This window comes from Phialemonium atrogriseum, assembly GCF_030411735.1.
Source record: "Phialemonium atrogriseum strain 8032-3 unplaced genomic scaffold QBC33scaffold_39, whole genome shotgun sequence".
In the NCBI taxonomy this organism is placed as follows: Eukaryota; Fungi; Ascomycota; class Sordariomycetes; order Cephalothecales; family Cephalothecaceae; genus Phialemonium; species Phialemonium atrogriseum.
Window position 1 is genome coordinate 53,449 of NW_026848176.1, and position 21,782 is coordinate 75,230.

At 55.8% G+C, this 21,782-nt stretch overlaps 7 protein-coding genes across 7 annotated transcripts; 3 read left to right on the forward strand and 4 right to left on the reverse strand.

The window, feature by feature from the left end:
- The first annotated feature begins 204 nt into the window (after nucleotides 1–204).
- Nucleotides 205–3,967, forward strand: QBC33DRAFT_614193 (WD40 repeat-like protein). The gene is made up of 9 exons (XM_060432579.1): nucleotides 205–705; nucleotides 772–1,100; nucleotides 1,221–1,566; nucleotides 1,725–1,822; nucleotides 2,256–2,309; nucleotides 2,425–2,462; nucleotides 2,516–2,642; nucleotides 2,717–3,034; nucleotides 3,246–3,967. The coding sequence occupies exons 1-9, from the start codon at nucleotides 438–440 to the stop codon at nucleotides 3,669–3,671; spliced, it is 2,004 nt and encodes a 667-aa protein (XP_060278808.1). The 5' UTR covers nucleotides 205–437; the 3' UTR covers nucleotides 3,672–3,967.
- Nucleotides 3,968–6,091: 2,124 nt separating this feature from the next.
- QBC33DRAFT_258080 (uncharacterized protein) lies at nucleotides 6,092–7,219 on the reverse strand. Its single transcript, XM_060423077.1, has one exon. It carries the CDS (start codon nucleotides 6,825–6,827, stop codon nucleotides 6,195–6,197), a length of 633 nt encoding a protein of 210 aa, XP_060278809.1. The 5' UTR covers nucleotides 6,828–7,219; the 3' UTR covers nucleotides 6,092–6,194.
- Nucleotides 7,121–10,376, reverse strand: QBC33DRAFT_258041 (putative som1 protein). The gene is made up of 4 exons (XM_060423076.1): nucleotides 9,670–10,376; nucleotides 9,407–9,588; nucleotides 7,644–9,300; nucleotides 7,121–7,569 (listed from the first exon to the last, which is right to left on the reverse strand). Exons 1-4 carry the CDS (start codon nucleotides 10,246–10,248, stop codon nucleotides 7,414–7,416), a joined length of 2,574 nt encoding a protein of 857 aa, XP_060278810.1. The 5' UTR covers nucleotides 10,249–10,376; the 3' UTR covers nucleotides 7,121–7,413.
- A 2,727-nt stretch (nucleotides 10,377–13,103) lies between these two features.
- On the reverse strand, nucleotides 13,104–14,492 carry QBC33DRAFT_551550 (BET3 family protein). Its single transcript, XM_060429191.1, has 4 exons — nucleotides 14,277–14,492; nucleotides 14,209–14,217; nucleotides 13,935–14,157; nucleotides 13,104–13,857 (listed from the first exon to the last, which is right to left on the reverse strand). Exons 1-4 carry the CDS (start codon nucleotides 14,309–14,311, stop codon nucleotides 13,546–13,548), a joined length of 579 nt encoding a protein of 192 aa, XP_060278811.1. The 5' UTR covers nucleotides 14,312–14,492; the 3' UTR covers nucleotides 13,104–13,545.
- Nucleotides 14,493–14,695: 203 nt separating this feature from the next.
- On the forward strand, nucleotides 14,696–15,892 carry QBC33DRAFT_581585 (Pre-mRNA-splicing factor cwf17; the record flags this gene model as incomplete). Its single annotated transcript, XM_060431274.1, has 3 exons — nucleotides 14,696–14,830; nucleotides 14,890–15,772; nucleotides 15,843–15,892. 3 exons carry the CDS (start codon nucleotides 14,696–14,698, stop codon nucleotides 15,890–15,892), a joined length of 1,068 nt encoding a protein of 355 aa, XP_060278812.1.
- Nucleotides 15,893–17,533: 1,641 nt separating this feature from the next.
- QBC33DRAFT_258219 (uncharacterized protein) lies at nucleotides 17,534–19,881 on the forward strand. Its single transcript, XM_060423078.1, has 3 exons — nucleotides 17,534–18,906; nucleotides 18,994–19,328; nucleotides 19,397–19,881. The coding sequence occupies exons 1-3, from the start codon at nucleotides 17,943–17,945 to the stop codon at nucleotides 19,736–19,738; spliced, it is 1,641 nt and encodes a 546-aa protein (XP_060278813.1). The 5' UTR covers nucleotides 17,534–17,942; the 3' UTR covers nucleotides 19,739–19,881.
- A 980-nt stretch (nucleotides 19,882–20,861) lies between these two features.
- QBC33DRAFT_258267 (uncharacterized protein) lies at nucleotides 20,862–21,779 on the reverse strand. The gene has a single exon (XM_060423079.1). The coding sequence runs from the start codon at nucleotides 21,597–21,599 to the stop codon at nucleotides 20,964–20,966; it is 636 nt and encodes a 211-aa protein (XP_060278814.1). The 5' UTR covers nucleotides 21,600–21,779; the 3' UTR covers nucleotides 20,862–20,963.
- Between the last annotated feature and the right edge of the window lie 3 nt (nucleotides 21,780–21,782).

Here is a 21,782-nt window from a genome sequence, read left to right on the forward strand (position 1 = left end):
GCTTTGAGCCTACCTAGTGACGGTGCAATCTCCCGAAAAGACGATTGATAGCCTCTCAAAATAGTACTGAAGACTTTGATGCTATATTATATTTACGAATTGGATAGGTACCAAATACCTATCCCTCAACAATACCTGCCTGTGGCATTGTTCCAATTGAGGCTCTTCTGAATAATAGCACTAAAACTTTAGCGCGGCGTACCGTTTATTTGGGTGGCCCCTGCGCTCGTTCGTTGGACCTCGCTCGTCATGCTCGAGATCCAAGCCGAAAGCCGAAGCAGAGGAGTCAAATATTGTCAGCTTTGCCAACTTCCACGCGCTCATAACCCTGCCGCAGACCATGCGCCTTTCCTAAATCTCTCTAAACCTCCGCCCAAACCACTTCACCTCATCATCACCGCTTCACCTCATCATCTCCTGCCCGCGCGAACGATACAATGACTTCGACCACGCTATTGGCAAGGAAGCGAGCCCTCTCCTATCAACATGATATGCCCGAGAGCAAGCGGCGGAGGAGGTCATTTGCAGACCTGGCTCAAACCTCCGAGATATCCACGCGGTCCCACGAGCCTTCATCGACCCTAACCGCCGATGAGGTGGCCAAGAAAGGTCTCCGTCGCAGTATCGCCCTAGTCCTCGACAGAGTAGGCTTCGACTCCGCCTCAGAGGAAGCGATGGAGAGCTTTACGACTATGGTGGAAACATGTATGTCTACCTGTATTTTGGCTTCGCATCTGTTCAAACTTGCCTGCTAACCTTGTCGGCGCCCAGATATGTCGAGTCTTGCTCGAGACGTGCAAAGCTTCGCCAACGCTTCACGCCGCACATTTCCAATTCCGACCGACTTCGAAACGAGCCTCGGGAGGTTTAACCTCACCCCATCGTCTCTCAAGCCACACCTCAAGCCGCCCGTTCCTCGGGCGAAGCGAGAGCCGACATGGGTAGCCCTCGTCGCCAAGGAGGATGCATTCGTCTCGCTACCCGTCCTGGGTGACGACCTGAGCGGCACACCAGAGAAGGAGGCTAAGCAGTACATCCCGAAGGCGTTTCCCTCCTTCCCCAGCACCCACACCTACAAGTACACCCCCGAGAATGCCGAAGTTGTCACAGTCTCCACCGACTCGACCACCGTCGAGCCGGAGCCCCCATCACAGGCTCTCATCCCCGGCACCTCCCAGACCCAGTCCCGGCCCCAGGGCCGGCCGCTGGCGCCGCACGAGATCCCGCGGGGCGACCCCAAGAAGATACGGGAGGCGGCGGCCAAGGAGGCCAAGGCCGGCGAGGAGGCGCTGCGGCGGCTGATGCGGGCCAGCAAGATCGCCAAGCAGAAGGAGGTGTGGACGACGGCGCAGCGGGAGCCGGCCCGTCGCGAGCGCTACGACCTCTGGGAGTCGGCCATGCGGGAGCTGATCGAGGACGACGCGCGGGCCAAGGGCAGGACCTTCGCGCCGGGCGCCACGCACGGGGCTACGGGCCGCTTCGAGATCGCCGACCACAGCATGATTGTCAACGCCGAGGGGAAGTACCATCGCAAGGAGGTGCCGCGGTCGGGGGGGAGGAAGGCCAGTGCTGGCGAGATGGGAAAGGGGAAGGCATGAAGAAGGACGTCACTCGAGACGCCTTACTAGGTTCGTTGGAGCGTGAGGATACCAATAGAGTTGCCTGAGACGACTCGGATGCCTCAAACAGTGAGCATTACTGGCGGGATGCATGGCTTTGGTCAGGGAAGGCGCTTTTAGCTACGATTTCGGCCTGGAGAGGAAGGCTGCTTTTGCTCTCAGCAACGGTTTGTTTCGGAAGATACCCCAGCATAAAGCGTACAGTCAGTTATAAATGGGAACCTATCTCTAAATATTGATCTCTCTGTGAACAAATGCAACTGGCCACACGCGTGTTTGAGGCCGGCCACAAACACCTGAATCCCAATCCCCAGCCGGGACCCAGCCGGGGCCTGCTAGGCACACAAGGCACGTGCTAGAGGTAGGTGTCAAGGAGCGGGCCTGCAGCTGGCTAAAAGTAAACGTTTGTCCTGCCGGGCCGCCAGAAAGTTACTTCGTGCTTGCCCAAAATCCTGCTCGCTAATTGGTCCCGACCCCACGTATTTGACCGACCCTAGGTATTTTCCGCCGCACAAAGAATTTTCGGAAATTTGCTTCGGCTGCTGGTGAGCCTCTAATATTCATTCCTTCGTTGTCAGAGGCACCTCAGAGAACTTGCCCAACTTCGTCCATTGATCCTCTCGACCGCCTCGAAAGGGACTTTACAACATGGCTGAGCAGCTGATCCTCAAGGGCACTCTGGAAGGCCACGTAAGTCACACCTTCCTCTGATCTCGCCGTTGCTGGCGAAGAGCTTTTCCCATCACCGCCGCCGGTGCTGCGAAATCCCATCGAGATGTGAACTGACGCAGACATTTTTCTACAGAATGGCTGGGTCACCAGCTTGGCCACCTCCATGGAGAAGTACGACCTCTGCCGATACTGATCCTGCGAACATGTTACTCACGATGCAATAGCCCCAACATGCTCCTGTCCGCCAGCCGTGACAAGACCTTGATCATCTGGAACCTGACCCGCGATGAGTCGCAATACGGTTACCCCAAGCGGTCGCTCCACGGCCACTCGCACATCGTCTCTGACTGCGTACGTTCCCCGAACGGCAATATGTGTGCTAGGAAAGATGACGGGAAGACAGACAGTGCTGATACGCTTTGCAGGTTATCTCCTCGGATGGTGCCTATGCCCTTTCCGCCTCTTGGGACAAGACCCTCCGCCTGTGGGAGCTCGCCACTGGCACCACCACCCGGCGCTTCGTTGGCCACACCAACGATGTCCTCTCCGTTTCCTTCTCCGCCGACAACCGCCAAATTGTCTCGGGCTCGCGCGACCGAACAATCAAGCTCTGGAACACCCTCGGTGACTGCAAGTACACAATCACCGACAAGGGCCACACCGAGTGGGTTTCCTGCGTCCGGTTCTCGCCCAACCCCCAGAACCCCGTGATTGTCTCCTCCGGCTGGGACAAGCTGGTCAAGGTACGTTTCTCAAACCCAGTAAAATCTCGCCTTTTCCCCAAGACTTTGGAATGATGCACGCACTTTTCTCAAAAGTATTTGCTACTTCAGAGCTTGTTTCGCGACAAGCAATGAGACCAACACACACGCACTGACCTTACCCTTATCACCCGTCTTTCTCCATCCACTTCAAATAAGGCCCAACACGGGATGCTGACTTTCGACGGAACAGGTCTGGGAACTCTCCACCTGCAAGCTCCAGACTGACCACATCGGTCACACCGGCTACATCAACACCGTCACCATCTCCCCTGACGGCTCCCTGTGCGCGTCCGGTGGCAAGGACGGCACCACGATGCTGTGGGACCTGAACGAGAGCAAGCACTTGTACTCGCTCAGCGCCAACGACGAGATCCACGCCCTCGTCTTCTCTCCCAACCGGTACTGGCTGTGCGCTGCCACCGCCAGCAGCATCATCATCTTCGATCTGGAGAAGAAGAGCAAGGTTGACGAGCTCAAGCCCGACTTCCAGGCCGTTGGCAAGAAGAGCCGCGAGCCCGAGTGTGTCAGCTTGGCATGGAGCGCCGACGGCCAGACCCTCTTCGCTGGCTACACCGACAACTTGATCCGGGCGTGGGGTGTCATGTCGAGGCAATAGAGCGGTCGCGCTTGCGGATGGGCGGAGCTACGCCGAGATGAGGCCTACTGGCATGGAGGAGGCTGCGGTCAGGTCAGGGGGAAATGGCACTGTCGACGGATTCCATGGTGGGGGCGTACTTCGGAATGCTTGTCTCGCTTTTGGTATCTTTCATGGTTGAAAGGAAAGGGGGAGGGAACAAAAAAGAGAGTCATCTTGTCCTGGAAGCTTGCGCAGTCTTTTCTTGCGTCGCTAGATGGCTGAATGATACAACATAGCCCCCCGATGAAACCAAAATCCGAAAATAATTTGGCAATCCCCTCCGTCTGTGTTCGCTCTGGGATGGTACCCTGGCCCGTCGTGTCTAGTAGAACCGAGGTGTCAGTTGTCCACTCTGAACGTTTGGCTAGTATACCAGGTAAGTTTATCCTTTTGTGATGTACATGTATGTACCCTTGAACGACTGGAGGTCGACATCTCGGGATTTGAATTTTGCCTTTCAACGCACGATGCCCCTCAAGGAAGCAGCATCCACCGCTCCCAAAGTAGTGTGTGCCTTACCTCCCAGCCTCAGGTCATACCGTTGGCTCCCGGAACCGGGAGCCTGCCTCTTCCCATTGAGTAAGCGCGGCAAATATCTAAGCAGAAACTCCAGTAAGTAAAGGGCGTCGTGTTCCGTCGAGTCTCGGGCTCCCAACGGGGAACAACTGGCGGCACCAGGCATCAGGATTCTTTCTCCTCTCCGTTGCCCCGTATCGACCATGCCATGTCATTCCCCTACCATATTCCCTGGTCGAACACCCCCGAGCGATCCTCGTGCGGTTTCGATCGACTCCCTTTTGAGCCCATCACACCCTTCCTGCCCATCCATAGGTGAGCATCGCCCTGGTCTACCACGATGATCGTGGCTAATTTCTTGCTGTACGGTGCAACGGTGACGATTTCGGAACGGCATTTGGCTGCCTTGGCCCCGCGATGAAAAGAAAGTCTGAAGGATGAAAGCCGACCTATACTGGATACAATATTCCACAGTGCCTGCCATTTCAGCCTCCCGCCAAACTCCCACGCGATGGGCAGCTCGTAGACTACATACACACACCTTGCCTCAGCCGGAAATAATCGAGTCGAGTGTCTTCGCTGGGTTTATGGATACCAATCATGTTGGATGTGTCCAAGGCTGTCGGGAATTTCGTGGCCTGCAAGGGCTGAAAGAAGAATGCATGCTATCGTTGCGTCCCCCGCCCCTGACGGAGCCCGTGTATTAATTTTTGGAGGATGGTACCCCGTATGAGAAGAGAGACCCGGACGGCCACTCCGTCGGCGGGGCCCGGATGCCTTTGTTGTCGTGTCATCAGCGATATCGACGGGTCTCGGAAGCGTTCCAACCGGTTAAAGATAGATAGTTAGCATCTGCATACGTACGGTGGTTCGAGCGACCTCGTCTACTAAATCCATGGCCGATCCTGATCGTTAAAGATGAGATGCTATGTCTTCGGTTGCGAGGTCATACGTGACTATGCCCAATGAATAAAGGCAGACCACTGGGCAACAAGCCTCGCGGATAAGCAATTCTTGGCCATTACAGAAGGACTTCGTTGGATCTGACGCTACCAAGTGGACACTCAGAAGTGTTTATAATCAGGCAGCCGGGCGATGCTTGAAGATCTACAAAATATGCACCGCCAGTGGCGTGGGTGCCAAGATCCTCTCGATCCTCAAGTCCTGAACCCTTCAAAGGTTACCCAACCCTTTCTCCGGACTGATCGATATTTCCAAGTCAGCTGGCCAAGGTACGTGAAGACAACAGGGAAATTTGATCCCCGAAAAGGCACTTTCCCCTTCGCCCTTGCTCCCTCATATGTTTATAAAATAAAACGCTCGTCCGGTGCTTTCACCACCCCACGGGTGCCCACCGGAGAACCAACAGGCAATCAAGGGGGCAGACAGTTTCCGGGGACCCGAAAACCCGTCCAGCCACCTCCGTACTCCGCTCCGGCCTCCTTCGATGGCCAATTGCACATGCGCCCATTACTCGGGGAGTCCCTGCCCGAAGCTGGGTGCTGAAATATCCTATCACATCGACTTAGTTAGCACTGCTTCCCCCTTTTGCATCGATCGATCGATCCATGTCGGATGTGTGTGACTTGACGTTTAAAACCGGGAGGTCCAATCGGATGCTCATAGGACCGAGAGGACGGACGGAGTCCCGGGGTTCTACATCGGACAGGCAAGGAGGTATGGTTGGCTAGCCGGCCGGCTACTCCGGATATTCTATTTGTTCTGGTATTAACTTACTTGCTGTTTTACCGCTCTATTCCCCAAATGGGGGTCTATAACCAGTGAGCATCGGGCAGTCGTGAACAATATTTATGGGGTCATGCGAAAGGGACCAGGGCGAACACGGAAGACAGGCAGAGAAGTTGAGTGTCGTAAAAAAGGTCATATTGACTGACATTTTACCAGCCCAGCCGCCACTAACCAAGGGCAGGCAGGCAGCCAGACGCAAAACAAAACAAAACAAAGCTTCGCCAGGAAACGTCCCCATCAGCGCCATTCTGTCAATATCAAGGAACAACGAGAGAGCCCGGTAGACCCCTCCAGTGATAAAAATACAAGAAATCCCCCCTCTCTTCCTCCACCGCCCCACGCCAACGCCGCAAGGTGTAAAAAAAAACACACACAAGCTTCCTTCCCGCAACACGTCACACCCATCGAACAAAAAGAGGCGGGCGTCTTCACTCCCCATCTTCTCCTTCCCCATCCGGTCGTTACTCGCAGAGATTCCGCCTGCCTCAACCCCGACCACGGGCAGTCCTGATCCAAGACAAGTAGGCAGATACAGAAGAGACGGACAGAAAGGCAGACACGCAGACACGCAGACACGCAGACACGCAGACACGCAGACACGCAGACACGCAGACACGCAGACACGCAGACACGCATACACGTGGGATAGGGTACGCGTTTGGTTTGTACGTGTGATGTCTCAAAAGAGCATGAGCGTGTGTATTTTGTATTAGAGGGAGGGGGGCAGCTGCCGCCAGCAGCACCCATGCAAGGAAGCCAAAAGCCAACCGACCCAGCCAGCCAAAGACACCGTCTCTCGGAATCACCTCGTGGAAATAAGATCGTTGACAGCATGTGGCGGCGCGTAAGGAGGTGATGACATGGGAACATTGTCTGATGAACCAGGACCAAAAAAACAACACAAAAAAAGAGAAAACCACACGCGAGGGGTGATCGATCGAGTGGGAAACAGACAAGCAACAGGCCCTCGAGTACTGCCAAAACCCCACCAAACCGATTTGCATAAACCCAACACAAAGCAGAAAAAGAAAAAGAATAACATAGGTGCCAAAAGGTCGAGAAGAGGCAACAAGTTAGGACACAATAATCCAACTCTGCAAGCCATCGGAAGGGGTAGTAGAAGCCTAAGCTGAGACGACTCGTTTTTTAGCAAGTTGTACTCTGAAGACCTTCTCAGTTTGTATGCAGAGCAGGGACATCCCCCCAACCGTCCTTTTTTTCCTTCTTTTTTCTTCTTTTCCCAAGCCGTGCTTGTCGTCCATGGGAACAAAAAGCAAGATGAGGCGAGGCGTGTAACGAGATTGGTAAAAACGAAATAAAAACAAAAACAAAAACAGCCAGCGAACCCTGAAGGCTCCCAGAACGCCCTGAAGAATGCTCTCTCGAAGGATGAGTTGCCGACATCGAGGTACTAGTCCACTTGAAAAATCGACGGGGTGGTATCGTCGACGGAGCCCTACTCCGCCGGGATTTCGCCGAAAGTGTGAGTGAAGTCAAATGTGTTGTTGTCGTCGCCACTGGTATCACGTAGGAACGAGTCGAAATCGAAGTCATTGAGCACGTCAGTCGAGTTGAGGGGGTTGGCAAATTCCATGTTGCCAATGCCAAAGTCCTAATGAGCTGTCAGTCGCTGGGGATCAAAAAGGGGGAAAATTAATGCAGGGTGATGGGATGAGAGAAACTCACGATTGCCGTGTCACCAATGCCACCAAAGCCTGCCGACGCGTCTGTGTGCGACTGAGCAGGAACAGGGGCTGCAGCAGGAGGCTGCGCCGGTGCCGCTGGTTGGCCGTTCGGTACCATCGGGGCAGCGCCGGCGTTCTGACCGGCCTTGTTGAAGCCGGCGGGGGGTACAGGGGTGATGGGCGTCGCCGGCGCCGCCGGCTCTGCTTCCGGAGCAGGTTCCGCAGCAGGGGTTGCCCCGGAGTTGTTAAGGTTCGCGTTCGACTTCTTTTGGGCAGCGGCCTTAGCCTTGGCGCTCTTCTTGTCCTGCTTCTTCGGCGCCGGCTTCGTCGCTTGCGATGGCGTTGGCGGGGCAGCATTGCTGACCTGAGGCGACGACGTTGCGTTCCTCGAGTTGGGATTATTCGCTGGCGGTGCCGAGGGTGGGGGCATAGCAGCGGATCGCTGTTGCGGCGTGCCCTGGACTTGCTGTGGCTGCGGGCCCTGTGGAGGCATCTGGTTGCCATTCGGCCCGCCTTGCCATTGCATAGGGGGCCCTCCTTGGCCGGCCTGCTGCTGCTGCTGCTGCTGCTGTTGCTGCTGCTGTTGCTGCTGTTGCTGCTGGCGGGCTTGCATCATCTGAGGAGTCATCTGGTTCCCGTTGAATGGTTGGCCAGGGTGGGAACCGGGAGGGCGCATGCCACCATTCATCTGGGCGGCCGCAACCATATTCCCGTCCATGCCGTTCATGCCGTTGAAGAAGTGAGGAGCCTTCAAGGGGTCCATCTGGTTACCCATGAAGTTGATGGGGTTCGGGGAGTCGCGCGATTGGGCGCCTTCGGGAGCAGGGGAGCCCATGTTGGCAGCGTTATTGAGCTGCTGGTTGCCCCGCTTCATCTGGTCGCCGGGGTTTGGTGAAGTTCCGCTCCGGGCACCTTGCGGTGATGTGCCCTGGAACGGCTGGGCATTCGGACCACCTGGCCCTCCGGGCCCCGGAGGACCGTCAGCCCTGGGCATACCGGTGCCGCCGCCGGGGATGTCTTGCTCTTGACGAGCCATCATCAGTCTCTTCTTGTTCTGCTGCTCCAGGAGCATTAACTGCATCTGGTAGTCTTGCAGCGCGTGGTTGTTTCCACCAGCAGCAGGTCCTCCGGGAGGTCCGGGTCGCATCCCCGGGGGTCCAGGCATATCTGGTGCGTTGTAGTAGGCGGTCAGGCTACCGTCAGCGCCTGGCGGAATCATGGGAGAGCCTTGAGGTTGGGGGCCAGCGGCGTTTGGGATTGGCTTGTTGGGCATTTGTGCTCCGTGGTGCTGCTGAAGATTAGCAGCGTACGTGGCAATGGTTTTGGCCTGTACGTTTGGGGTCTGAGTGGAGAAAGCGTGTAGTTGGACGGGGTTCAGCGACTGGGGGTTAATTCCATGCTGAAGAAGCAGTTGCTGTGCTGAACTAGGGCCATGTCCTACCTGCTGGCCGGGCATTCCTTGACCCGCGGGTCTACCATTTGGCATCATGACAGCTTGATTGGGGTTGAACGGGCCGCCTTCCAAGCGGGGCCTCTTGGAGGGGGAAGGCGCATTCTCGGTCGATCCAGGGGAGGCAGGCCTTGCACGGTTTCCATCCATATCTGAAGGGTCGCGTTGCATCTGGCCAGGCTTTTGCTGGAGCATATGCATTTGAGGACTGTGACCGGGTCGTGTAAGTTACAAGGGCCACACGAAAGATATAGAAAAGCCACGGAAACCCACTAGGCCAATGTGTCGGGGAAAGGGGGGGAGACAATACTGACTTATTCTGGCTGTTGGCCATCGCCGTCCTAGGCAGCTGATTGCCGCCAGGCTTCATGGCCATGTTCATATTCATACCGCCGTTCTGCATGTTCCTCATCAGGTGGAAGTTCTGTTGTGATAACTCAGGTCGCATCTGGCGGAGCAGCTGCTGTTGATGTTCCTGGCGCAAGCGTGATTGTTGCTGCAACAAATATGTGTTAGAGCCGGCAAGAGCATTTGGGGGAGGGATCTGGACAAGCCATGGATGGGGTGTGTGCCTTACCTGTGTATGGTTCACAAATTGGTTGACCTGGGTGCTAGAACCTTTGCCTTTCTGGGCACTGAGCATATCCCAGAACAGGCGAAACCAATCTAAGAGGAAGCTGCTGTCGGGGAGCGGCATGGGTACTTGAGGGTCAGGGAGATCGTCCGGGCGTTTCTGGTCCATGTCATCCTTCGAATCTGTATCCATGGGATCGTCGCCGAGGCCATTTCCAACCAGATTGCCATTCTCGTCCCGGCGAGCCGAGGGACTGTCCTTCTGGACCTTCACATGCGGGTCGCAGTTGAGGATGGCGCGCGCAGGTTCCCACATTTTGTGGCGGACGAAATACTCGTAGATATATGTGTTCAGTAAAGTGCGGCTATTATTATCGGCTTGAAGTTGCTGTTGCTGCTGCTGCTGTTGCTGTTGCTGCTGCTGCTGCTGCTGCTGCTGCTGCTGCTGCTGTTGCTGTTGTTGTTGTTGCCTCGGAGCACCTTGAGGGGGAACTCCTGCGGCGGCAGCCATCATGGGCATCGGAGCACCGACAGGGCCACCCATGGGGCCGATGTTGGCCATGTTTACGTTGACGTTGTTCATGGTTCAGGATTGGTGTCGTCGAGTAGACCCTGCCCGGACAGGAGAAGTCGGCGTCGCAATGCGTCTGGGGTTCGAAAGACTGGAATGCCTGTCTCTCGCTCTCTCTATTGCTATCTCCGAAAATGTAAAAGAGAGGTTTGGGGGCGGCCACACACGAAGTGCGGTACGCGGCAGCACTCTATGGCTGCTCTGTTGGGCGTGCCGGCAGGGGGCCCCAGGGTTGCTAGAGCTGGACGGTTTCGGACGTGGGGATAACTTCAGGGTTGGGGACCGGCAAAAAAGCGCGAGCTAGACAGGGACTCGGCGTGCCGGGCAATGCCGACAACAGATGATGATGGCGGGATGTGCAGGCGAAGCGGAAGGAGAGATGGATCGATATGCAGTGACGTTGACGGTAGCCTCGACGGGGGCTGGGTCGTTGGGAGTGCGTGGGATGATGACTTTAGGAGGTGGTGGGAAGACAGTGGCAGCAGCGGTGGTGGCACTTTCCGCCACTCCTCCAGCTGTTGGTCTGGCGCGCTCTGCTGTCGCTGTCGGGCGATGTCGCAATTGCCACTGTCGTCCACTCCCTCTGCTCTTCTGCTGGGCCTGTCCGGCGAATTCGGTGATGGACGGGTGGGCGACGATTGAAACATCAAAATGGCACGGCTCGGATGGGGACAGTAATGGTACAGAGGGCCTAGGAAGGAAAGCGGAAGGAAAGAGAGGGAAGGATGGGGTTGGGAATTTTCTGAATTTTCCGAGCACCAGAGAGCGAAGCGTCTGGGGGGGATGGGGGGACGCCTGTCAGACCCTCTAGGTGTGGGAAAGAAGCTTATGAGAACACCACTGCGCAGTTCTTGGAACGAGCACAGGCGGGGATGCCGGCGTATATCTGAGACTGCTGCCTCAAAAACGGGGTATTCCAGGCACCCATGCATCAAACTTAGGCAAAAGTGTCATATGAGGAGGCTTGGCATCCCGATAATGGCATAATTGCCCTACCTTACATCCTTTGCATCTTTTTAACAGCTGGTTATTGAACTTTGAATATCATTGCCGTCGCCACACCGAAGACTCGGGGTCACGGGGGGCTTTAGAAACCTTAATGAATGTTTTCTCTTACGATGGCTGCATATGCCTATGCCGAGCGGGGCATGGGATGAACGCAAATCCCAGAGGCAGCCATAGGACCTCGCTAACGGCCACAGTAAATACAGTCCCAATATCCGACTACACAAACCCATCATAGGCACTTAACTGCTCGAGTTAAAGACCACATGGATATCAGGTACGGGTATGCATGTATCTTCCATATGATGTAGTCAGCACAATGCCCTCCGTGCGTGCGTTCTCTATCATTCTGCGATGCTGCCTCGCGCGTGTGGTGGTTGTCCCCTGTCTCCCTCACTCAGACCCGATGCCGTCGAGATGGGGCTTCGTTGATGATCAATGATGGCATTGTGGTGCCACGTCGGGCGCCAGATCATGGGACCACGAGTTTGCCAATCTTCGACTCATATTTTGGTTGGTCATACTCAGAAGACTGGCCCCGAGAAGGTTCGCTATTGCAAGTAATAGGGCAACCAGTCGCTGGCTTGAGTCATCGAGAGTGACGCAAAACAGCTCAAAGGCTGCGGGGGAAAGGTAAAAGGGTAGGGAGAGCAAGGAAGAAATAACCTTAACCTACTGATTTTTGCCACACAAAGGTTGATATTGAAAGTTCCCATGGCTGCCTGATTCGAGTTCCATATCAAACGACCCAGCTTTGTCTTGTAATCTGGAGTTGCGCCAAAAATGATCGACTTGAATCCCAGCACCCGCCGCAAGAGCTCCCGATGGTGGCTGTAGCGTGCCTTGCATTAGCCACAGGCCCCTGCCCTGCATTCCACCCCCCATAAGTTATTCGTAGCTTGGGAATTTTTTCATTGTTTAGAATAGGTATCTGTGGGTAGTATGTATTTGATGTTCAAAATTCCTGTGTGATTCTCTGATTTCTTCTTTCCGCAGGGTGCAATACCAAGCGAGACATTAGTTCCTGGCTCTCCTTCAGGGGATCAAATCAAGCTCGAATATCAAACAACGTGGTCGTTATGAGGAGGTGAATGCAGGGTTGTGGCGTCCTCCACATTCGCTGAACCTGGAGACTCACCATGCTTACCTGGGATTTGCAGTACTACGACTAGGGGGGTTTGGGGCGGGAATGGCGGGGCTTCCCTTGAATCCCTCCACTGCGGCTCTTCGTTATGTAACGCCTCACCACACTCTAAAATCACGTTATCGACCGTTGCCCCAGCGCCAAGCGGGTCCAGCGTGTTCGCCAAACCGAGACTGATCGACGCCGAGACAACGGCTGACTTTCACGACGGCCCATTTACCTCTTGGCAGACGAGAAGAAATAACCTATATTGTAGACGGCCGTATGAGATTAGCACATGTCCATTCCTCTGTCAATTCCTTGCAATGCTAGGCACTGCTTGATGGTGACTAGAGTTATGCAGAGCAGTAGTTATGCAGAGCATTCAGTATCTGTGCCTGCGCAGTAATATCCTAGCCAGTGTAGCATCCAGCATCGCCAACTCTGGAGGGCACATTGTAAAGTCTGCTTTTCGAAGCGGCGCCCTCAGGCTGTCGAACTAGTGCCATTCTCTGGGGAGTGTCGACCAGGTTGTGGGAGGTGTTTTTCATTCCACATATCATATAGGCTCTGATCATATATGATTTGCATCCTCTAAAATCGACATCTCCATGTGCGTGCCAATGCTAGGCATTTCGCCGTCTCAGGCCACAGTTGCATTTCCACCACATTGGCAGAGCCGTGGGCTTTGATTTCTACTTTCCGTGGGTTGGAGAGAAAGTCCGCAAAGCGCCGACAGTCCGCAGGTACTCGGTGCAAAGCGGAGTGGGAACGAAGGTTCCGCCAGGTCTTGGAAGATCATGCATTCATGTCTCGTTCAGTTAGATATCTGATAACCTGATTGACTGGCCAGATGAATACAAACATAGTTGCTGCTTTCCACTTCGAGAGCAGGGACCATGTCCGAAACAGCCGCCATTTGGAGACTGTCCAGCATGGTCCTGAGGTACGTCCGTCTCGTCTGAAGCCCAACTCCGGTAATTCGAACTCTAGTGTCGAATCTAGGTACCGGGAAGCTGGTGCATCTTTCTTTAGAAACGCCTTCGGAGGAGCCTTTTACGGGTTAAGACAGCTAGTCCCCCTGCTCTTACAAGCGGTATTCATAAGCCCATGTCAAGCAAATCCATGATAGCGTCTATCCGACCGTACCCCCGCCCCGAGCTCAATCCTCATCCCGGAGCTCAATCGTCCTCCGGCGGTAACTCGTCGTCAATGTACCGTAGCAGTGTTATGCGCATCTCGGTCGTGTCGTTGCCCCGCAGCACGTCGCTGATGAAGTGGGCCTCCACCTGCATCTGCACCATCTCCAGCGCGCCCCTCAGCACCCCGCAGAAGATGTTGCAGTACCACAGCTCGTCCTGCGCCCGCCCGTCGTCCGGCAGCTCCACAAAGTCGGCGAGGGGGTTCTCGTCGAATACAAGGGAGAACTGCTTGCTGTCGCTTGTCCAGTTGGTGATCGTGGGTGTAATGTTGAGGAAGATCTTGAAGCCGACCTGTTGCACGCGGTGTCGGCTAAAGGACAGGCACAGGCAGGCGGGCGGCGGGTATTAAACATGGTGGGCTTGCTTACCTTGGCTATCATCTCGGCCGTCTCTCGAAAGGTCGAGCACCGCCGCATGGTATTCGACTTTGCGAGGTAGTCTTCGATCAGGCGCAGGCCAATGTTGTAGCCCATCTTGTCCAGTTGCTTGTTCACTTCCACATAGTCGGCATCGTAGTCCTTGCAAAGCTGGGCGACGATGGTGCCGTAGGTCAGGGTGACGAGTTCGGCATTGACTTTATCGACCCGCGTCCTTCGGAAGCGTCAGTCACGAGCTTTGGGCCAATTGTGGCATTTGTCTTACTTCCAGATCCTGCGTGCTCAAGAGTCAGCTTCGATCTATGAGGGGACAGGACAGGAGGTCAATCGTACTCTTCTCCGAGTCGTGATGCCTTGCTGGCCGCCATGGTGGCTATCTAATCTGTCAAGAAGCCAGCTGAAGCTTCAGGGCGACGGGATTCCTTATCTTCTCACGTAACTAACCATTTGAGCATCTAGATGTAGTAGGTTAGAGGATGCCGGTTTCAGCGATCTGAATCTCGATAGGATCCATATTTGGTTGGAGATACAGCACGTGATGTCTGATTGAAGTAATTAAGCGCGAGCGCTTACACCCTAGAGGTAGGTCCAGTCGTCAGTGCGGTTCAGGCGCCGGGGAATTAAAATTTCCGGACAACTTTATTTTCTTTGCTCATCACAGTACTTGCAAATTCGAGAAGCATACAGCAGCGGTCCTCCAACTCCTACAGCTCCATCCTTGAACTCCCACCGTCACCCACGATACTCCTACAATGTCGGCCGAGAAGAGACCCGCGTCGGACGAGCCCAATGGCGGCCAACTGGTCGTCAAGAGGCAGAACTTGGGCACTAGTCGCGCCCTGACAAGGTCGAGTGCGGCGGGAGGGAGCGGCGCGCTCGTTCAAGCGGTATGCTATCTGCTTTTCTTAACATAAGGTTCCAAGAAAGCGAGCTGACAGTGTTGTAGGCGCCCAGGACAAGCAGCCTCCAAGCACCAGTCATGGAACTCTCTGGTCATACTGGGGAGATATTTTCGGCCAGATTTGACCCTTCCGGAAACCTGATCGCGTCTGGATCGATGGATAGAACAATAATGCTATGGAGGACCTACGGCGACTGCGAGAACTATGGCGTGTTAAGTGGCCACCGAGGTGCAGTGCTCGATCTGCAATGGTCCCGCGACTCGGAGATCCTCTTCTCCGCCTCGGCAGACACGCATCTTGCGAGCTGGGATCTTACATCAGGGGCGCGCATACGTCGATATGTGGGGCACGAGGAAATTATCAATGCGATGGATATCAACAAGCGCGGAGAGGAGCTCCTCATTAGCGGCAGTGACGATGGGACGATTGGCATATGGGATCCGCGGACAAAGAACGCTGTCGACCATATGGAGACCGAATTCCCAATCACGGCCGTAGCGATATCCGAAGCTGGGAACGAGATATACTCGGGCGGTATTGACAACGATATCAAGGTCTGGGATGTTCGGAAGAAGGCTGTTGTTTACTCGATGCTGGGACACCAGGACACAATCACCAGTCTCCGAGTATCTCCCGATGGCCAGCAACTGCTGTCCTATTGCATGGATTCTACTGCGAGAACATGGGATATCAGACCGTTCGCGCCAGCAGAGAGACATATCAAGACCTTTGACGGTGCTCCCATGGGTCTGGAGAAGAACCTGATACGAGCAAGTTGGGACACGGCTGGGAAGAAGATTGGTGTTGGCGCTGGAGATGGCACTGCCGTCGTTTGGTCGAACGATACTGGCAAGCTCATGTACAAGCTGCCGGGCCATAAGGGAACCGTCAACTGCGCCGAATTCGCCCCCGGCCCTGACCCGATCAGTAAGTGTCCAATCGAAGACGACCCGACCCTTTTCAGCACTTGTAACCCAGCTAACCCGTGCTGCTGCAGTCCTTTCCGCTTCTTCCGACCGAACAATGCTGTTGGGTGAGTTGAAGTGATGGTCTCTAAACAGGGGTTGAGACTTGAGCTTTGAATCTTGAGCCTCGAGACTTGTGCCTTGATAAGCGACTCCTCGCGGACATACGAGGGTTGAGGTCGAGGCCGAGAGCCTGAATGTGCCGCGGCTGCATCGCGGGAGTTTTATTTCAGACTTGCCAAGAGGATGCGAGAGCGCGGCTGGTTGCCAGTGGCCATGACCTGGTAGGGCAGCAGGTGTTTATTCCACAGGATCCGACCCAAGATGCGTTGGCCATCTAAAACTCCGACGCTGATCGACGGTGCCATCCCGAGAAACCAACCGCTCGGAGCGATCATGTAATATTTTGGAGCAAGGCGAGATACCCAGAGCTCATGTAAGAAAATATGAATCAAACAGTCAGGAGTCTTAGACTCGGATTTCTCGCAGGCTGCGAAGCCAACTATCAACGGTTTCGACAGTTTTTGGTGTTTGGCAGTCATGACTGAAGCGGGGGAGGAGAGAAAGATGCCTTGTCGTCTCTGATGGGGCAGCGCAACTGTACTGAAACCTTGGCGGCTGGGGCAATTCATGAGGCATCTCGAACCAGGCCGCACGACAATTGCCAACGATTTCACAGACAACCCCTCCCCTTGAATCAAGTTACTGGTAAACATTGCGCGTGGGGGAATGATTGAAGGTGCGTTTTGTCCAGCCAGCTGCTTGAGATGCATGTCATCGAGAAGCAGGGAAAACACCCATCCATCCTCGGATACCTACTCAACATCGAGCATCTTGGCTCGTTGTCGCTAGGTGAATTCCCCCCTCGCATATATTGATCTTGGGGAGCGTGCGTCTGTTAGTGTATTTCCATAGTGCCACAAGCAATTCTGAAACGCCGACGAACCCTGCAGACCCCTGTCACATCCTCCCCCTTCAATCATGCATTGCTCCAACCTTGTCGCAGAACAAACAGCAAAATTTGGTCGTGGCCAATCAGAGCAGCCATTGAGCCCCCAAGACCTTGCGGAGTTGCCGTCAAGGGCGTCTGTGGACGAATGGATGGGTTTCGCTTCGACAAGATACGACCTCCAAGACCTGTCCCTCTGTTGCTCTGGGATCGCAGCCAGTTCCGGAGTGGGAGACGGCCTGTCTAGCGGGTGGTCAGGGACACAACCGAGCTGCAGTCTACTTACCCTTCTAGGTGTAGGTAGTGGTAGTATTCATAGGTGCGTGCGGACAAAACAGAAGGGTCCGGGCAAAGCGAGCCGGTGAGGTGCAACCAACCCCTTGGCTATCATCGCCACCAGCTCAGACACCAATTCCTGTTTCTTGTTTTTCTTTTCCTCAACCCAAACTCCTCTCCGTCCGTGAGTGTGCATGTACGAAGCAAGGGTCGGACCCGGGAAGACAAACAATCTTGACTCCAAGCCCACGCGCCCCCGTCCTTCCTCTCCCTTGCGTCTCCAATCGACCTCTCCTCGGCCAGTCATCACCAGGTTATGGTGCTTGCTCCGCGCAGCCCTGTGGATATCGACTGCTGTTGTTAAACTTTCTTTTCATCTCCCCCATTCACTTCACCCTCGTTGCGTTTCTGCCTAGATCGACTCGGGCTCGAGATCCCTTCCATTCTGCTAGGCTGAGACACCAATTTGGTTCTGAGAACCACCCAAATTAGACGGCGTCTCTTCATCATTTCTATATCCCTTTTTTCTCTCGTTTTTCTTCCTTATTAGGTCACTCCCCGTGGATCCGGGACAAAAGCTCAGAGATACCCATTTCATTTTGGTTTAATTTGGCCGTCTGGCTCCTTGCATAGAACAGACACCATCAACTCGATTATTCGGTGTTCACACCTGCAACCACCCAACTTTCACAAATCGCGAGACGATTCGTCAACGCCGGCTGTCTTCGAGACACCACTTATTAGTGGCTTTCTCTCCTGTGGAGACATTGACTATTGAGGGACCCCCCCCGGAGGACCGCCTGTCCTCAATATCCCTAGATCGGAATTCGAAGTGGGGAGGACAGTATAATAGAAGCATGAAGAGCCCGACCCATCGATAACACCCACCTCTCTCGATTCGCCCAACATGAACCTACCGTTCAGCGTTCCCCGGCCCAACATGCAGGCCTTTCGAGTCGACCGAACGGCCTCGGCGCGCAACCCCAACGCAGAGCGTGACGAGTTCGATGACCGTCAGCCGCTATCCCCTCGGCCCGGCGACCTCGAAGCCCAGGCCCCCGAGATGGCAGAGCGGCCCCACCCGGCCTCCCGCTTCCTAGCCCGCCTCCCCCGGCCGACGATGCCCTCGTTCCTCAGCAGCAACAGCAGCAGCGACCACCGTCGCTGGCGTGGAGTATCCGGCTCGCCCCCGCGACCCCGCCCGAGCAGCAGCCACTACTCGGGCGAAGGGAACGGGGACGAGGACGAGGACGTCGAGTCGCCCAAGACCCCCCGCTTCACCCTCACGATCCCCAACATGCCGTCCACGCGCCTCCACCTCCCCAACCTCACGCGCACCTGGACCCAGGGCTCCAACGGCCCGCCCTCGAGGCCCGCCACCGCGCACGGCCGCCGCCCCTCCCGCTCCGACAGCAGCGGCGGGCGCTTCCCCGTCAGCGTGGCGGGGGTGGCGGAGCCGGCACCGGCGGTGACGACCACGAGGGGCGCCGCGGGACAGCAGCAGCACGCCCGGACGGACTCGCGGGCCCGGACGCGGTTCGACGGCGCCGACCCCGCGGAACTGCACCTCGCGGACCTGGCTGAGCAAGGGCGGCGGCGGCGGCGGAGGCGGGGCCACCACAGGCGGGATGGGAGCGATCGGTCGAGGGGGTCGCGGCGTAGTGATGAGGACGGTGGTGGCGGGGAGGAGGAAGACGGCGGGGCGGGGGAGCAGGGGAGCAGGAGGAGGCGGCGGCAGAGGCAGAGGGATCGGGCGCCGCCGCCTAAGCACTTCCTTTTCTGCTTCCCGTGGATCAAGTCCCGGAGGATCAGGTCGCAGATCCTGAGGTGTTTTGTCTCGGGCCTGTTCCTGGCCCTGCTGTTGACAGTTTGTGAGTGACGACCTCCTTCCTTTGCGGGTTTGGTTCTCCCCGAACCGGGAGTCATGGACAGATGCTGACAAGTATGTTCCAAATTAGACCTGTCCCTCACGATAACCAAGAACATCACCAACAACGAGTTCACGGTGCTGCTGATCCTCATCATCCTCTTCGTCACCATCTTCTTCTGCCACGGCCTGATCCGGCTGTGCATGTTCATCGTCAAGGGCCCACCGCCAGACGAAGGATCGGGATCGTCGTCTTCGCGCCGCCTGCGCGGGGCCATGCTCCCCGAGATGCTCGGCCCCGGCGGCTACGCGATCCCGCGGCAGCCGATCCGCGTCGTCCTCGCCCGCGACGAGGAGGCCGTCGGCATCGAGAGCGAGGCCACAAAGTCTAACCCCCCGGCTTACGGCCTGTGGCGCGGGAGCGTGGTATGTACCTTTTTTTTTTTTTTCGTCCCCCCTATTTTATCCTTCTGCGAGGCTGACACCCCTGCCAGAGAGTCGACCCGAATCGCATCTACTGGATGCGCAACGAGGAGTCGGCGACGGCGGAGACAATCCCCGAGGCAACGGACAGCAACAGTAGCGGCAGTGGCAGCGGCGGCAGCAGCAACAGCAGCAACGACGGCAGCGGCAGTAGCAGCAGCACAGGCAACAGCAGCCGCGATGACGAGCCACCGCGGCCGGCAACTGCGCGGCCGCCCTCGTACATGTCCGACGACGGCGTCGAGTACGTCGTCGAGGCCCAGCCGCGGTTGATCGTGCCCGCCGCGACGGAGGGTCCACCCGTGCCGCACCCGGCCGAGGTGGGGAGGGTGGGGCGGCCGTCGGCGTTTTGAGGACGTGGAAGTGGGGAAGGAGAGAGGGGGCGAAAGAGAGGAGAGGCTCTAGGAGTACGCCGGTTGCTACATATTTGCGTGTTGTGCTTTCCTTGATATCCATCTGGGCCAGGCGTTGGGAGCGACTGTACTGTGTTACCGAGTTAGGCATACTTAATAATCTGGCGTGGCATGTGTACGGCATCGAAGAACACGCCCTGCGTCGTTAGTAACAAATCATGCGCGGTCTTTCATCTTTGACGACGAGGCTAGACCCGCCATTTGTGCACATTTGAAGGAAGAGTGATGTTGGGCCATAACCCATACATTTACATCAACTACCTGACCTTCGGGAGCTTGGTTGTTGGAGGTTACAAGCGACGCGTAATTGAGTACCTGGTCACGTTGCAAGGAAGGCATAGGTAACTCCAAGCTAGCGGTTATTATAAGGAGCAAACGGATACCTCTCAGCTCCACGTTGTGGAGCCTTCCGACCCACGGCATTGGCGATGGTCGATGTTCCCGTTTCGCACCACCTAGACGCGGCCACAAGGTCCAAGCACATCCCTTTGCGGAGGGGCAGGTGCTTTCGCTGTCCCATTTTGGTCTTCGGAACCATGCCTTTTTGGCAGTGTTGGGCATGATTGGGCAAAGAAAAGCGTCGTTGGGAGGAAGAGGAAAGAGGGATGCGGCAGGAGAGCAGGGGCCACTTGCCCAGTTGTTTGCGGGTGCCTGTGCAAGGGCTGATGCAACCCCGCTTAGCAGCCAATGGCAGTACAACGCCCCAGCTGGTTCTGAGGTTCTGGATTTCGGGTGGTGCAGTACCAGCGCTGAGGGCGGCTCATTTGCTGCTGGACCCTGAACTGCCGGTATCACGACAATACATTGTCTGGTCCCATTGTTCCCCTCAGCACTCTCAGTAAACCCTAACCCTTTTCTCTCTCTGGTTACAATTCCCCAACACCCATCCGATCGAGTCAAGGAAACCCCACTCTGCACTACATACACTAGGGCGGATGCCAGGTACCTCCCAGTTAGTGACCTGCGTGTGGGAAACACATGCGATGCGGTCCCTTCACATAGTCCTTCCCTTCGCTTGACCTGTTTGGGGGGGGCAGCAAACACAATTTCCGTCTCCCTTTCATTCTTATTTTATTTCTCACCTTTCCACTTTGATTTACCCTCCAGCGAGCCGAGGGCCAGCCGGTTTGCACGAGATGTTCCGGGTCCAGGTTCTCGTTCACGTTCATTGTGATGGAGGGGGGCTGGCCCACTGACACGGCGGTCCAGCCGTTCCCATCCAGTGCCATTCTAGCCAAAAGAATGGGTTAGCTTCCTTAGTCGGTACTTTGAGATACTTTGCCCCACACCAAACGGACCAATTGCCGCGGGCTCCGACGTCTATTTGTCCTCGAGTAAGGAGCAGCGGAGGACGAGGAAAGGGCAAGGGACGGTAGGGCCAGGTAGCAAAAAGTAGCTGCACTTTCCCAATCCGCCCGTGCGGTGAGGATTTTGTGTGGTTCCCATTTTCAATAGATAACTCCCTGCTCGCTCTCTCGCCTTCCTCTCCCTTTCCTCTACCTTGTTCCACATCGCTACTAAAACCACCTTGCCGGGTATCTGTTATTTCGGGTCGCAGTCGGGCTGAAGTCGGAAGACGCTGAAGGTTGTCGCTGTTGTTGACGGAAGAAGTTTCGGTTGGAAAAGAAAGTTTGAATTTTTCGAAGGTTAGTTTTTGCGTTTTCCACGTTCCTTGTCGCCCTTGGGTCCCATTCGACGCCCGTTTGCAATCGAAGCCAGGGGTATATGGAAAATCGCGGCCGGCCTTCCTGAGGATGACGACAATACTCGAGCGCGACGACTCCAACCCTGTCAGCCCCATCCGGCGAAACAGAGACGAACCTGGCTTCACCTAGCTGCGATGCACCAATCATGCCGCTCTTCTTCTACCCCCGTCGCGGCGGCTCATCATGACTTCGATTCGGCCATGATGACCTAAAGTTGTGCAATGAATCGATCCTGCGCAAACGTCACCTCTTCGTGCAAATGGACAGGCCGGGAAACA

Bases quoted from the DNA above. Each gene is read 5' to 3' on its own strand.
- QBC33DRAFT_614193 (XM_060432579.1), top strand. From the start codon at position 438: ATGACTTCGACCACGCTATTGGCAAGGAAGCGAGCCCTCTCCTATCAA. The intron at 706-771 runs GTATGTCTACCT...GTCGGCGCCCAG, and splicing joins TACGACTATGGTGGAAACAT to ATATGTCGAGTCTTGCTCGA. The intron at 1,823-2,255 runs GTCAGTTATAAA...CCGCCTCGAAAG, and splicing joins ACCCCAGCATAAAGCGTACA to GGACTTTACAACATGGCTGA.
- QBC33DRAFT_258080 (XM_060423077.1), bottom strand. From the start codon at position 6,827: ATGTTCCCATGTCATCACCTCCTTACGCGCCGCCACATGCTGTCAACG.
- QBC33DRAFT_258041 (XM_060423076.1), bottom strand. From the start codon at position 10,248: ATGAACAACGTCAACGTAAACATGGCCAACATCGGCCCCATGGGTGGC. The intron at 9,301-9,406 runs GTCAGTATTGTC...ACCCGGTCACAG, and splicing joins ATGGCCAACAGCCAGAATAA to TCCTCAAATGCATATGCTCC. The intron at 7,570-7,643 runs GTGAGTTTCTCT...ACAGCTCATTAG, and splicing joins GCATTGGTGACACGGCAATC to GACTTTGGCATTGGCAACAT.
- QBC33DRAFT_551550 (XM_060429191.1), bottom strand. From the start codon at position 14,311: ATGGCGGCCAGCAAGGCATCACGACTCGGAGAAGA. The intron at 13,858-13,934 runs GTAAGCAAGCCC...CGCGTGCAACAG, and splicing joins CGGCCGAGATGATAGCCAAG to GTCGGCTTCAAGATCTTCCT.
- QBC33DRAFT_258219 (XM_060423078.1), top strand. From the start codon at position 17,943: ATGAACCTACCGTTCAGCGTTCCCCGGCCCAACATGCAGGCCTTTCGA. The intron at 18,907-18,993 runs GTGAGTGACGAC...GTTCCAAATTAG, and splicing joins GGCCCTGCTGTTGACAGTTT to ACCTGTCCCTCACGATAACC. The intron at 19,329-19,396 runs GTATGTACCTTT...CACCCCTGCCAG, and splicing joins GCCTGTGGCGCGGGAGCGTG to AGAGTCGACCCGAATCGCAT.
- QBC33DRAFT_258267 (XM_060423079.1), bottom strand. From the start codon at position 21,599: ATGGGGCTGACAGGGTTGGAGTCGTCGCGCTCGAGTATTGTCGTCATC.